At 36.6% G+C, this 13954-nt stretch overlaps 1 protein-coding gene across 2 annotated transcripts in view; it reads left to right on the top strand.

Moving 5' to 3' along the window:
* Window positions 1–13954, top strand: part of IFT57 (intraflagellar transport 57) — a 53489-nt gene that overhangs the window by 11220 nt on the left and 28315 nt on the right. For both annotated transcript variants that reach the window (XM_013064883.2, XM_004769130.3), the window contains one exon: window positions 606–674. In XM_013064883.2, the coding sequence (XP_012920337.1) occupies window positions 606–674 (69 nt within the window). The remainder of the gene's footprint in view (window positions 1–605; window positions 675–13954) is intronic.

The following is a 13954-nucleotide window of genomic DNA, read 5'->3' as shown; positions in this document are numbered from 1 at the left end:
ATCTTACTTATTTATTAAATTTGAGCATGTAAGAGATGAGATGTCAAAATTATGCATTAATGGGACTGGTCCTGGGAGCAGGTGAAGATATTCTGTGTCTGTCAACCTCATTTTTGTCCATTTTAGTCATGTTCTCAAAATTGCCATTCATTTCTTTCATTATCTCTTCTCTTTTAGATATACCACTCTTCAGTGTTTCTTGTTTTATTCTTTTTTAATTATTATTATTATTTTTATTAACATATAATGTATTATTTGCCCTAGGGGTAAAGGTCTGTGAAACATCAGGCTTACACACTTCATAGCACTCATCATAACACTCTTGTTTTATTCTTCTTTATCCCTCGTTTTACAGCAGCAGCCCTACCTTCTGTTTTTTTTTTCCTTTTTCAGTGACTATAAAAAGGCCCTATTTTAAAAGGTACCATCAAAACCTCAAAAAACAGATGAGCTGCTAATAACATTATGCCCTACTTTATGCACACCACTAGGCTTTTAAATACCCTTTCCTGCGTTAGTCTTTGTGTTGAACTTAGTGTATTATGCATGCAAAAACTGGAAATACATTCTTTTTACAATTATTTACTTTTTTTTTTTTTCCTAAGGAAGAGGAGACAGACAATGAAGAAAACTTTATTGATCTCAATGTCTTAAAGGCCCAGACGTATCGTTTGGTAAGTAACGTGGGATACACACAGGACCAACAAGCAAACAGTACACTTGTTCTGCTGGAAATTAAAACAAGTAGAAACCATGTTTACCATTGTTTTGTGTGTCATGTGAAAAGTAGCTCTCAAAAAATTCTTTTCCTATATATAAAATGTTATAATTGTAACAAATACAAAACTCCAGAGGGGCAAGTGGGGCAGCCTCCTGTCTACACCATGAAAAACCAACACAGTGCTACTCACATAAGCTGAATATAATTTGTCATTTTTTATTATAGAAAGACATTATTTGATTTCAAGTTATTTTCCATTATAAGTGGCTAGTTTTGAATGGTCTTGATTATATGAAAATATTTAATAGATAATTATTTGAAATAAAGTAGATTATTTTAAGACTGGTGTATGGATAGGAGTCAGACAGTGTTTTAAGTCAATGTTTGCTCTGTTTTAATTAGGAAATAAATCTGGTCTATAAATGAGAACCACTCAATGAGATTTTTGAAAAGTATGTATGGGATTTTTGTATTTTCCTATTTGTATATTTCAATAAAGTGATACCTATTGCTTGCTCAAAAAGGTATGTATATAATATAATAGTCTCATTTGCCCTTTATTTTTCTTGTCTAAATTCTGCAAACAATTTTGGATATAGCTTTGGGCTCATATCATGAAGACTTTGGTGGCCATCTTATCCCAGGATGATCTCTTCATTTATCATTTACTGTTAGTCAGCATTATTTGTTATCATTAATGATACATTTGTGGTTTTCTGCCCAACTCGCAATGCAATAAAACATAACGAGTAACGCTGTAGCTAACTTGCCTAAATGTGTGAGTTAACTTCAATACATTTAATAGTTACTAGATATCTGACCTTGGGCAGGTTTCCAAAAATTCTTGTGCCTTATCTTCCCCATCTGTAAAATGAGGATAAAAATGTTTTCTTTTCATAGGGTTTTTAAAGATTAAAAGAGTTACTACATATAAGGCGTTTATAATGATGTCTGGCACATAGAAAGTGCTCAGTAAATGTTGGTAAAACCCAGAACCACATCATCCCACATTCCCCTTCTCAAATCTGATCTGTATAAGCTCCTTACAGGATTATAGGAGATAACTATCATTTTTTATATTCTCCATGGTGTAACATAGAAGTTGCCCAATGAATGTATTTTTATTGCTTAATTGAAAATTGAGAGTATAATATAATCTGATACAGGATATCAGAATAATGTGTTAACATTTTAATCCAAACAAATAAACTCTAGTTGCAACAGTACATTTGCAAATCACTCTGTAGTTTTCAAAGTCCAGTTGACCCTTAAACATGGGTTTGAACTGCATAGGTGCACTTTAACATGGACCTTTTTCCAATAAATACAGTACAATACTGGAAATGTATTTTCCTTGTGATTTTTTTCAGTAACATATTCTTTTGTCTTTATTGTAAGAATACAATATATAATACATATAGCACGCAAAATATGTATTAATTAATGAGTAAATCTTCCAGTCAATGGTAGGCTATTAGAAGTTAAGTTTTTGGAGGGCACCTGGGTGGATCAGTCGGTTGAGCATCCGACTCTTGATTTTGGCTCAGGTCATGTTCTCAAGGTCATGAGATCAGGCCCCACATTGGACTCTGTGGAGAGTCTTTTTGAGATTCTCTTTGTCCTTCTTCCTCTGCCCACCCCCAACTTGCACACGCACACTCACTCTCTCTGTCAAAAAAAAAAAAAGTTTGTTTGTTTTAATTTTAAAAATAAAAAAGTTAAATTTGGGAAGAGTCAAAAGTTATATCCAGGTTTCCAGTTAATTGGGATTCCACACCCCTAACTCCCACACTGCTCAATGGTCAGTTGTACTTTAAACCACATCCTTTACTGACCTTGTGAAGAATTTGAGATGTTGTTATCTCCCTTTTACAGATACAAAAACTGAAATTTATAACCTTGGGACAGTATACTCTTAAAAAACTTAATAAATCTACAATAGCTGAATTAAGTTTGCTCTAAACTTCCCTTTCCCTCATACGAGAGTTCAGCAGGGTAGGTAAGATTTGATTCCCACATTAAGAAAAGACACTGTGGTGCTCAGTATTCCTGTATGTGTTGAAGATGACAACAAAGTTGTCCTAAAGCATAAGGAAATAAAATAAAAGAGATGAATACACAATTATTCTCAGAACAAAACTGTCATTTGTGCTATTTATTCTTCCACTGATGGTGTAAATAAAGACCTCTAAAGGCAGCCTGGGATTCCCTCTGGACAATGTAGTGTGGGAATTGGGAAGGCCTTAAAGTAATTTAATTTGTTTCTACCACTACCCACTACTCTTAAGTTCCTGTAGGTCCTGATTTCAATTTTTCACCTTAATTGAACTATGTAAGTTCTCCCCTACCTGTGCCTTTATAAATTATCTAGGTATTAGATTCTTTGGACAAAGATGATATAACATAAACCCCTTTGAGCTAAGACTGTATATGGTTGCATTTTCATAAGAGGAAGAAGTCTGAACACCAGGTGTTTGTGGATGGTCAGCCATGAAGTACTAATGAGGCAGAAAACCCTTTCATATTTTAAAAAATCTGGCAGGCTTATGATGTTGCCCACTAAAGCCATCTGCCTGAGACAGCTGTATCTGACTCTAGCTTATGATGGCTTAGGCTGCTCTTTCCCCAAGACAGAACTGCTATATAGGTTAATAACATAGATTTAAGATTTTATGTTTGATGCAGCAGGTGGACTCACGATGCAGAGGAAATATTATTTTAGGGAAGTTGCATGCAATGAGTTTTGTACTAGAACAAAAATATTATGTTCTGTCTAGGAAATTGATATACGAAATGTGGATGTGACTAGGCCACCCCAGCCATTTATGGATGATAGCAATTCCTCTCTACCTATGGTTTCGAAACAACAGATGCTTCTCCAATCATTCTCTATTCTCTTACCTTGCTTTATTTTTCTTTCCAGACCCTGGCAATGTATTCATTTCTATCTATTGCCTATCTCAATCACTAGAATGCACCATCCTCTAGAGTGGGAACTTTCTTCAGTACTTTTTCACCTGTGCCTGGCATGTAGAAAGTACCCAGTATTGAATAACATTGAATGAATACATGCTTGAATGAACAATATTTTATATTTGTAATTTTATAGGCAAATATAGTTTAATCTGCAGAGAGAAAAGAATTGCTCAACAGGTACATATTATCTCTTCTATGTACCAAGTAAGATGATGCAGGGAGGAATCTACTTATATTCCCTCCTTTCATTAAATAATGTGATGTTGAGATCCTAAAACATGTGCTTGCTCTTAAGTTCCATGATAATGCAAGAAGATGAGCATACCTAGCATTTTCTTGAGATTTGTGGTAAATGGAACGAGAGAGAAGGGGCACGGAAAAGACGTGCTAATGATTACGTTCTCACGAAGTGGACAGTGAGACCTGCGTTTGGGGTCCAGGATGTTCATTGTGAAAGGAAGGGGGGAAGAAGTCAGGCTGAGGGAGATGTCTAGCTGTGGTTCAGGCCTGACAAAGCTTTTGGCAACCTGTTGAAGAGGTCTGACACCAGTGCTCCCCACTTGGCTCAGTCACTGGAGGCAGGCTGCCCTGGGGAGGACATACTACCAGGTTGAGGTGGCCTCTCTGGGTGAGACAGCCTGAGGGAGCCAACAGCAGGAGGCTATCTGCTGGCCACAAGGCTGGCAGTGAGGCAGCACATCTTTCTCTGGAAGGAGACCTGCTGGTCCATTTTCCTGACTACCACAGTGGATTTGAATCCTCTAACTGCGAATTTGAAGAATTTGTATAGAGCTACCAGGTGCCCACTGACTAAACATTGAAGCGTTTGCCTACACAGAGCCTGAGCAGTAATGTTTCATGAACACTGATAATGGCGTTCTAAGCAAATGTTTCCTCTAGTCAATATTGAATGCTTACATGGGTGAAGTCAGTTTGCTTTGGAAGCAGTTGTTTTTCAGAACATTCATTTACTCTGAGGTTCAAAAGGTACATTTTAATGCCCTTTTATTTTGTGATTTCACCCTCTAATTCTCTTACTGCAATTACGGTTTTGCCAAATACAATATTTTCAAGAAAATAATTTTTGCAGTTATTGAGGGATTGCTTTATCTTCTGAAATTTGATCTGTAGGTTAGTTATTTGAATTTTCATCGAGCTTTTCTTAGAAGGGGAAAAAATGAGTAAATAGCAGTCTTCAAGTCTAGCCCACAAAATTCCACATTCTCTTGGTCGCTCTCTAATTCCTAAATATTCTTGAAATCCAAAATTTAGCCAAAGACTCCTTGAGAACGGTCATGGGGGAAGACACGGGTGCTGTATTAAAGCTCTCACAGTTGGGCAGAGCTCCTGATGGGTTGGGGTGCAGTAGAATTTCAGAGATGTGAGGGGTGGGAGCAGGAAAGGAAGGTGCTGGCGGTGAGGTGTTAGGCAGGTGTTCGGGCCATTTCTAGTTCTATCTCGAGTATGTTAATTGGAAACTGCCTGCATGGTTGTGGCAGCTACACTGTAATTACAAGTGGTCTTTGTAGCTCCCCTCCATTCTGAAGCTCAGTAGAATCACAGCAGCAGTGTTGTGGCAGCATAACGCAGATGTGTCATTCTCCTCCCCCAGTGGAAAAAAGATGGGAGGGAAGCTGTGCGCTCTGAGTTCTATTTTTAAATGTCCATCACTTCATTTCAAAACATTTTTTTCAAACATGCCATAGATACCATTCTTCCTTGAGATGCTAAATTTGAGGTTTTAGAAACCAAATTCTGAGTTAGACAGCATAAAACCAACTTTCTCAAAAGGTTTAAACACAATTGGTTTTTAATTACTTAGCAAAAAATTCATTGTACCAAGAATGAGAGAATTTTTAGCTTAAAAAGCAAAAGCTGTGAGGAAGCAAAAATCTGGGCTTGGAAAAAAATGTCATCTCAGTTTTAGAGTGTCATTGTGGCAAGTCTGCAAGATTATAATCAAAAAAGGGAAGAAGATGGGTCTACTTTGGCTTATATCTTAAATACTTTAAATTTCTTCATTTTACATTTGATTTACATTTCACTTCTTGACAAAACATCATTTCTGAGTAGGGCAGGGGAAAAAAAAGTACTGTTCTGCAATATAGCTTGCCCCCTAGGTTATCACTGGTTCTGATTCCTGCTTGAGGAAAATGGTTTTCCTCTCCATTCCTAAAACATTTGTTTGCCCTCCTCTATTGTGACTGAGAAGTCTGCGGTTGGTATTTCACAGGAGAAACAATTAAAGCACCACATGTCTGAGTGCGATGGAACACATTATGACTGAGCAAATGCTTTTATTTCTCTGGTAACTAACCTGTACCACCCCATCAGTTTTACATCTGGAGGTGAATCGAAAATGTAGGTTAGAGGAAAAAAAGCTGTACTCTGCATTACTCAGAAGAAGCTCAAATGGCAGTTCTTGCTGGGTGTAAAAGAGGGTTTTGCTTGATCTCTAGTGAAGCTTTTGAATCCACACTTGGAACAGGAAAGATCCTTATTTCCGTCCTGGTTTTATTGTGAGCCTAAAAAGAAGTGTGAAGCAAGGACTTCTCAAGGTCCTTTCCAGATCTGAGTACATACCTTCGATGTCGACACCAGGGTGGAAAATAATCCTTGCATCATACTGGGACTGTGCATCACTAGACACTTAACCTTAGTAAATTAACCTGTGACTCTGCTTATTCTGTACGATGGTGACACAATTCTTCCCAGTGTTGTTTTGAGATTAATATAACCTAACTTGTACACAGCACTTAGTTTGACGCATTTCTTATTTTGTATAATTTTCCACCTTTCCTAGAGTTTGGAACTAAGAGACTGGAATGTTACCAACATTCTTATGTGCTATAGGAGAGTATAAAAGCCCCAGTCTCTCAATGTAAATAAGTGTCTAGATTGCCACAAGTATTTTTGAGTAAGAAGCTTATATAGGATATAAGTTATCAAGAAGGCTTGCATTTTTGTATAAATTAGGAAGTCTTGGTGATGTCATGTCTTTATTTTCATACTATGTCACATGAATTCTTATTAAATGCCCACTGGACTAAATCTGCTATCATATAAGGTCTCCCCTACAGAAATGACTAAGGGGAATTTGATGAGAACTAATATGATCTTTTTTCAGGATTCATTTGAGAGCTGTTATTTTCTAAATGGATAGATTATATTTCCTCAATCAATGCCAATAGCAGATATTTTACATAACTTCATGTATTAGATGGGTACCCAGAACGTGTGCTTTTCTCAGTCCTATAGAAACCTATATTCTTTAAATCCACCCAACCCCACCCATTCACCTCTAGCAGTGTTAGTGCTTGAATATTTGTCTAATGATTTGTTTTAATCCAGACATCTAGTTGGTCTCACTAAGACCTGCAGATGCTGCTTTTGAAAATATTTCTCATATGTATCCCTTTAGCTATCTTTCAAGGGCATGTCTGCTTCATCTCCTGTCTGGATTATGTAATAATAATGGCCCAAATGGTCTTTGATCCTCTTCCTTCAATCCCACCCTCACCCTTTTGCACAATATTTTTCACTACTCTTTTATCTTACTTACTGCCAAGCGACTTTCAAAAGGTCATTCTGAGTTCAGTAACTTTTGATGGCTTTTCACTGCTAATAGGTCAATTTATGTAGATCATAAAACAATAATATTTTGGTCTGAATTTCCAGACTCTTGGCAATTTGACAACTTGTCCATATAGCCAACCTCAATTTCTTCTGCTGGAATAACTTTATTCTAGATAAATGGATCCTCCCATGGGTTTTCAAACACCTTATGAGCATATCTGTTCTCGTCTTTGTCTCCTATCTAAAATGTCTTCTCATCATCTCTCTACCTGAGTCGTAAGCCTTCAAAGTTCAGCTCAAATTCTGCCTTTTTGGTGACACCTTCCCAGCTACCCCAGCCCCATTCAGTTCTATGACCCACAAATCTATAACCCGTAAGTCTTCATAAAACATGATTAGAATGTTCTTTCATGAGGATTTTTAACATTTTATTAAGTGTCCCTGTTACTGAATAGTACCTGGCATATAGTAGGTGCTAAATAAAGATTTCTTGGATAAATTCATTTTTACCTTGCTTGTAACTCTTCCTGACTTCCCTTCTGGCTTAGAGGACAAAATTCCTTTCCTCACCTTAGCTTCTGAGGTCTTTCACAAAGTTCTTAACTCTTTTTTTGCTCCTCGGCATTTGCCTTTCTAAGCCCCTAGTCACTCTTGATATGATCTTCACAAGCCATGTGCATTTCTATTTCAGTATCTTGGCTTATGGTGCTTTCCTGACTATAAACACTTGGCTTGTCTCTTTTCTGCCTATTAGCATTCCATACATCCTTATAAGGTTAAACTTAGATCTCACCATCTCCATTAAAACACACTTCTCTCTCTCATTCAAATTCCTAAAGCATTTACACCCATACCAGCTAGTTTCTGGAAGCTTATCAAATTTATTATTATTACCTGCTTTTATTAAAAATACTTTATTCTTTTTTAAAGTGAAATATATTCCTTATTTTTTAAACAAAGGTGCAAAAAAGTACAAAGAAAAATCTGAAAACATCCCCAAATCTCAGCACTATACTAGAAACACTGTATCACTTTATACATAATGTCCCTGAGGTTATGTAAGATGCTAACGTTTGGTGAATCTGGATGAGGGCATATGGGAATTCTTTGTACTATTTGTGTAATTTTTTTTGTAAGTCTGAAAAAAATATACTGACACAGAAACAAATTGACGAAGTACAGAGTTCATAAAATAATCCAAATATATTGTAGTATTAATAATGTAGGAAGCAGTGCAAATAAGTGGAGAAAACTGGACTGTTCAATTAAAGGGTGATGGAATAACAGGCTGTCCATCTGGAAAAAAAGATAGGCTCTTCCCTCATATTGTACATCCAAATAAACCCCGCATGGATCAACAAATTAGAAAATGATGAGGTACAAAAACAAAAACATGAGTGACAAGGGTTATACATACAGGTTGAATTTGGCATGATAAAGCCTGCCAGGAAAACTAAAAAACAGAGAAGAAAAGCACTGATAAATCTGAATGCATAAAAATTAAAGTCTATAAACGAAATGATGGGATGGGGAACACCATAAAGTTAAAAAGACAAGTGATAAACCAGGAGAATGTAGTTGTAACTATATAACAAAGGATTGATGGGCATTTGTTAAGGTATCTAAGAGCTTGTGTTCTAGAGTAACATCGCCTGGACCCTGAACTCTGCTAATGATGTGACATAGGGAAAATTAGGTAATTGCTCTATAACTCACTTTTCTCATTTGCAAAATGGGAATAAGTCTCTTTTGATTCATGGTGCTATTATGGGCATTTAACATAGGCGAAAGAATCTAGTACCATGCTTCACATTTAATAATAGTAAATGTAACTGTGAAAATATATTGTGGCTTACTTTGTGCCAGGCACTGTGCAAGCCTTTTAAAATACATCATATAATTCAATCCTTACCACAACCCTTCCACTGAGGAGAGTACCATTATCCCTATCTTAGAGATCGCAACCCTGAGATTTAGAGAGGTATGCAACTTGACCAAGGGCTAATAAGTGATAGAGGTAAGATTTGCAGAGATGGGATTCCAGACCCATCCTCTTGACATTTTACACCACAGTGGCAGTTCTCAAGACAGTTTAGTTCCCTTTTCCTTGAGTCTTGGGACTATGTGATCTTGACAGTTAATAGGTTTTCATGTTCTTCTCAGTACGTATATGAATTGAGCTCTTCAAATGTATTTGGGCACTGGTATATCCATAACATTGCCATCCCAGAGAAAAGAAGCCTTGTAGAAGTCCATTCCATAAAGAATTAAACTTCCTTTGGCATACTCTGTAACACCAACTCTAGTGTCTATGACAGCTTTTCCATACATACTTCTTGGGGTGCTTTCTTTTGGTTTTTATCTTGAGAAAATTAAAAATCAGGGATGGTTTTACCTTTGTACTTACTGTACATTAAAATAGCTGAAATAGTGACAAAGACAGGTATTTGAGATATTAAACAGAAATAATTACTGGAAGTTGAGTTCTCATTCAAAAATAATTTCAGAATTCTTATTCAAAAATCAAATTAATTTTGTGTTTAGGAAGCTTTTTAACTTTTTTGATTTGTGAGCATAATTTATTTAAATCTTAGGCCACATTATAACAATAAAATTTCTTTTGATAGTCTTAAAATTGAATTGAAAACTTTTCTGAACTTCATATATTTAAAGACAGAGGCTATCATCTATCTATTTCTTTTGATGGATTATAGCCAGGGTTTAATTTAGTTTTTCAGAACAAATCCGAAAATACTTTTTATATGGTATTAAACATTTTTCTTCATAGTAATATAGTGTTAAATCATTTAAAACCTAATTTGAAAAGAAAATAGTGAATCAGACTCATGATTTATGCTTCTTTAATCATGAAGAAGAATTGATTTGTAGGGACATGAAAGGTTTTAACTCTGTGCCTTCAATGTGATTTGTTAAAGTCACTGGATTTCAGTGGAATACTTTTCTTGACTGAAATACCTTATTTATCCCTCTAACTTTTTATTGATCAATGATAAAGAAAGAAGGACATTAGATACCCTTAGGAGAAACCCTCTTTAATAAATAGTAATGCCAGGGGCACCTCAGTGGCTCAGTTAGTTTAGCACCTGACTCTTGAGTTTGGCTCAGGTCATGATCTCAGGGTCCTGGGATTGAACCCTGAGTTGGGCTCCTTGCTCAGTGCAGAGTCTGCTTGAATTCTCTCCCTTCCTTTCCCTCTACCCTCCCCCTCCCATACTCACTCTCTCTCTTAAATAAATAAATCTTAAAAAAAAAAAAAATATATATATATATAGTACTTAGCTTGTTGGCCACCTATTCTATTTCCTCTGTGGAACAAAGCATCAAATTAGGAAGATTCCAGAAAGGACTCTGAACAAAATAAGTATAATCACTACCATTACAAAAATATCTATGAAGGGGCACCTGGGTGGCTCGGTCTATTGAGCATCTGATCTCAGGGTGGTGAGATGGAGCCCCAGGGTAGGGTTCCATACTCAGTGTGGAGTCTGTTTGTCCCTCTCCCTTCTCCTCTGCTCCTCCTCTGCCCCCACTCACATGTGTGCATGCTCTTTCTCTCTCTCTCTCAAATAAACAAATAAAATCTTAAAAAAAAAAAAAAGAAATCTGTGAAGTCCCACCCTCATCACCACCACCAGCACTCTCACCAGCTCTCACATATTTCCCCTGTATTCTCACTTTGCCTAAATTCTCACAAGTTTGGATATTAGATTTCTAAGCCCACAGAAGTTTAGGAGGAAGAAGAGGTGCTACAGAAAGTCAAGCAGACAACCAGAGGTGATCACTGCATCTGATACTGAGGGGCTACTGGAAAACGTTAAAAGCAAACGTAAGAACACAAAACTTATAACTATCTGAGAACTTTTAATGCAGGTTCAGTCATACCCAGTTTTCTCAGAGAGAGAAAGAGAGCACCATTGTATTATAGAATTAGTATAATAAGAGACATCCTAAAAGATTTAATTATGGTTAATAAATGTCAGCATTTACCAGTATCCAGTCTGACAGTGATATCTCATTCTTGCAAAAGGCCTTGGTAACTGAAGATTCAAGAGCCTCTGCTTGCTCATGCTTCATTAGTTCAGTTATCTCCCATTTTCACCAGGAAGTCTGTGAATCCAGTTTCTGCCCAGGCCCTCACGATCTAGGTTTTCTTGGCCAGGCTCCCATTTGAACTTAAGATCTCTCTGTAACTTCTGATGCAGGATCCCCACTCCTAAGGAAACATCTTCTCATGGATGCCTGAGCCTTGAGCTTCACTCTTGGGTCTGCCCATGCAGCCATATGTTTTCCCTTTACTAAACAAGGTATTTCTCTGTCAATAAGGGGAAGTACTATAGTGTATCCATGATTAGTCAAATTTTAGAAACTCTACTTCATCCTACTTCTAGCTTTCTTCCTTCTTCATTCCCAATGGAGTATCTTAACCAGAGCTAAATGCCCAACCTGATTTGGACCCTTGGGATCAAAAGATCCTATAGCACTAGATTTTTGTTATTATAGCAAAACTGAAATGAATGGGTAAGTGCAAGAAGTCATAATCAACAATGCTTTGTTCAGTAATACTTAGTTCCCTTTCCCTTATGGAGTTTTCCAATAGTGCATATGTACTACATACTAGAAATAGTTTCATTCCAAAGAGTTTTTTTTTTTTAATTCTTTGCTTAAGATGGTAATTCATCAGGTCTACCAAAAATGTTGTCAGTGCTTCTACTGTATCACTTGTAACAGTTTTCTATATTAATATTAATATGAACTAATATTAATATTTGTTAATGGTAGTTGTTGTTTGATTGACTTTTTTCACTTAGCATAATACCTTCTAGTTCCATCTACATCATTGCAAATGGCAAGACTTCATTTTTTGATGGCTGAGTAGTATTCTATTTTATACACACACACACACCCCATATCTTCCTTATCCATTCAGTTATCAGATGATTTCACTCATATGTGGGATTTAAGAAACAAAACAGAAGATCATAGGGGGGCGCCTGGGTGGCTCAGTGGGTTAAGCCGCTGCCTTCGGCTCAGGTCATGATCTCAGGGTCCTGGGATCGAGTCCCGTATCGGGCTCTCTGCTCAGCAGGGAGCCTGCTTCCTTCTCTCTCTCTCTGCCTGCCTCTCAGTGTACTTGTAATTTCTCTCTGTCAAATAAATAAATAAAATCTTTAAAAAAAAAAAAAAAGATCATAGGGAAGGGAGAGAAAAACAAAATGAAGTCGGAGAGGGGTACTATAAAGACTCTTAATCATAGGAAACACACTGTAGGTTGCTGGAGAAAGGGGGTAACTGCGTGATAGACATTAAGGAGGGCATGATGTAATGAGCACTGGATGTTATATAAGATTGATGAATCTTTGAACTCTACCTCTGAATCTAATAATACACTAAATGTTAATTAATTGAATTTAAATTTTATAAAAAATATACTTGTTAATGGGCCAGTCTGTCCCTGTTAATATCAAATCCATTACTTCCCCTACTGGTAGTCATGGCCTACCTGGAGTCCCCAGTTAATTAGAGGTGAAGGTATTTTTGAAGGTCTATCAAATTTTGTACTGCATTTAAACTAGTGTGACAGAACACCTTCGCAGCACCATATAGGCTACCCAGCAGCTCAGAAGCTGCAAAGGGCTTTATTTACCCTCCCTTGTTGATATGTGAGGCCTGCCCTTATTCTACCCCTATAACTATAAGACTAGATACATCCAATTTTATAAATATACATACATACATACATACATTTATACACACACAAACACATTCAATTTTATGTGTTTATATATATAAACAGATACACAGAATATAGTATTTCTTCAGATGCTTAACCATCCCATTAGTATTACCTGGAAATAGGGAGATTACTTCCTGGAACAGGATTCTGAGCAGGCTTTTAACATTGTATGTTTGATCCTTAAACTGGCTTTTGTGGTATGCCCCACTGTTTGAGCCCAGGTTTATGTTATAGGATGGTTTAGACTATCTTCTGTTCTTCCACTGACCGTTTTAGGGTCAGTTTTCATATTTTTTTTTCCCTTGGGTCCATTTACTACCTCCATAAACTAGCCTGAGACTCCCCCTAATAGGCTTATTTGCAGGCAGGGATTAAATGCTTTTATCTTTCCACACCAAACACAGTGCCTGGATTCTTACCTTGTGTGTTGTAGAAGCTTTACAAATGGCTTACTGGTAAATTAATTAATTATAAATGAGACTTCTGGATATAGCTTGTGTCTTATTGAGCTTCTAATTGTTTCTTCAATTTCTTCAGCAGCATTAGCTAGAAAACACAATTTCCCAGGAGTTATGCTTTATCTTAGTTAATGTTGTTTCAGAGAGGGACTGGGATTTTGTCATGCTGATATAAAATTTTGATTAAATGGAAGCAGTTTATTTCTCTTTTACTAATATCTCCACATAAAATACCATTTGTTAAATGGACATACAATTGGGAAGGAAAGGTTTTCTCAAGTTATTATAACCAGGACACGATACAGTTTTAAAGTGATTTCTACTTCAAATGTAGGGCTCGCTCAGTTAATGTCTCCATTTATTAGGCATTGGGAAAATTTGACTGAGGAATGAGGTTAGGAAATAGATGTGCAAACATGGGAACAGAAAGAGACCGTATAGTTTGAATAAGTTACTCCTGCTCTACCA

Source organism: Mustela putorius, unplaced genomic scaffold, assembly GCF_011764305.1.
Source record: "Mustela putorius furo isolate JIRA1106 unplaced genomic scaffold, ASM1176430v1.1 tig00003834_pilon_pilon_pilon, whole genome shotgun sequence".
Taxonomy (NCBI): domain Eukaryota; kingdom Metazoa; phylum Chordata; class Mammalia; order Carnivora; family Mustelidae; genus Mustela; species Mustela putorius.
The sequence above is the reverse complement of the archived record's forward strand: the minus strand, read 5'-3'. Positions and strand labels throughout refer to the sequence as shown.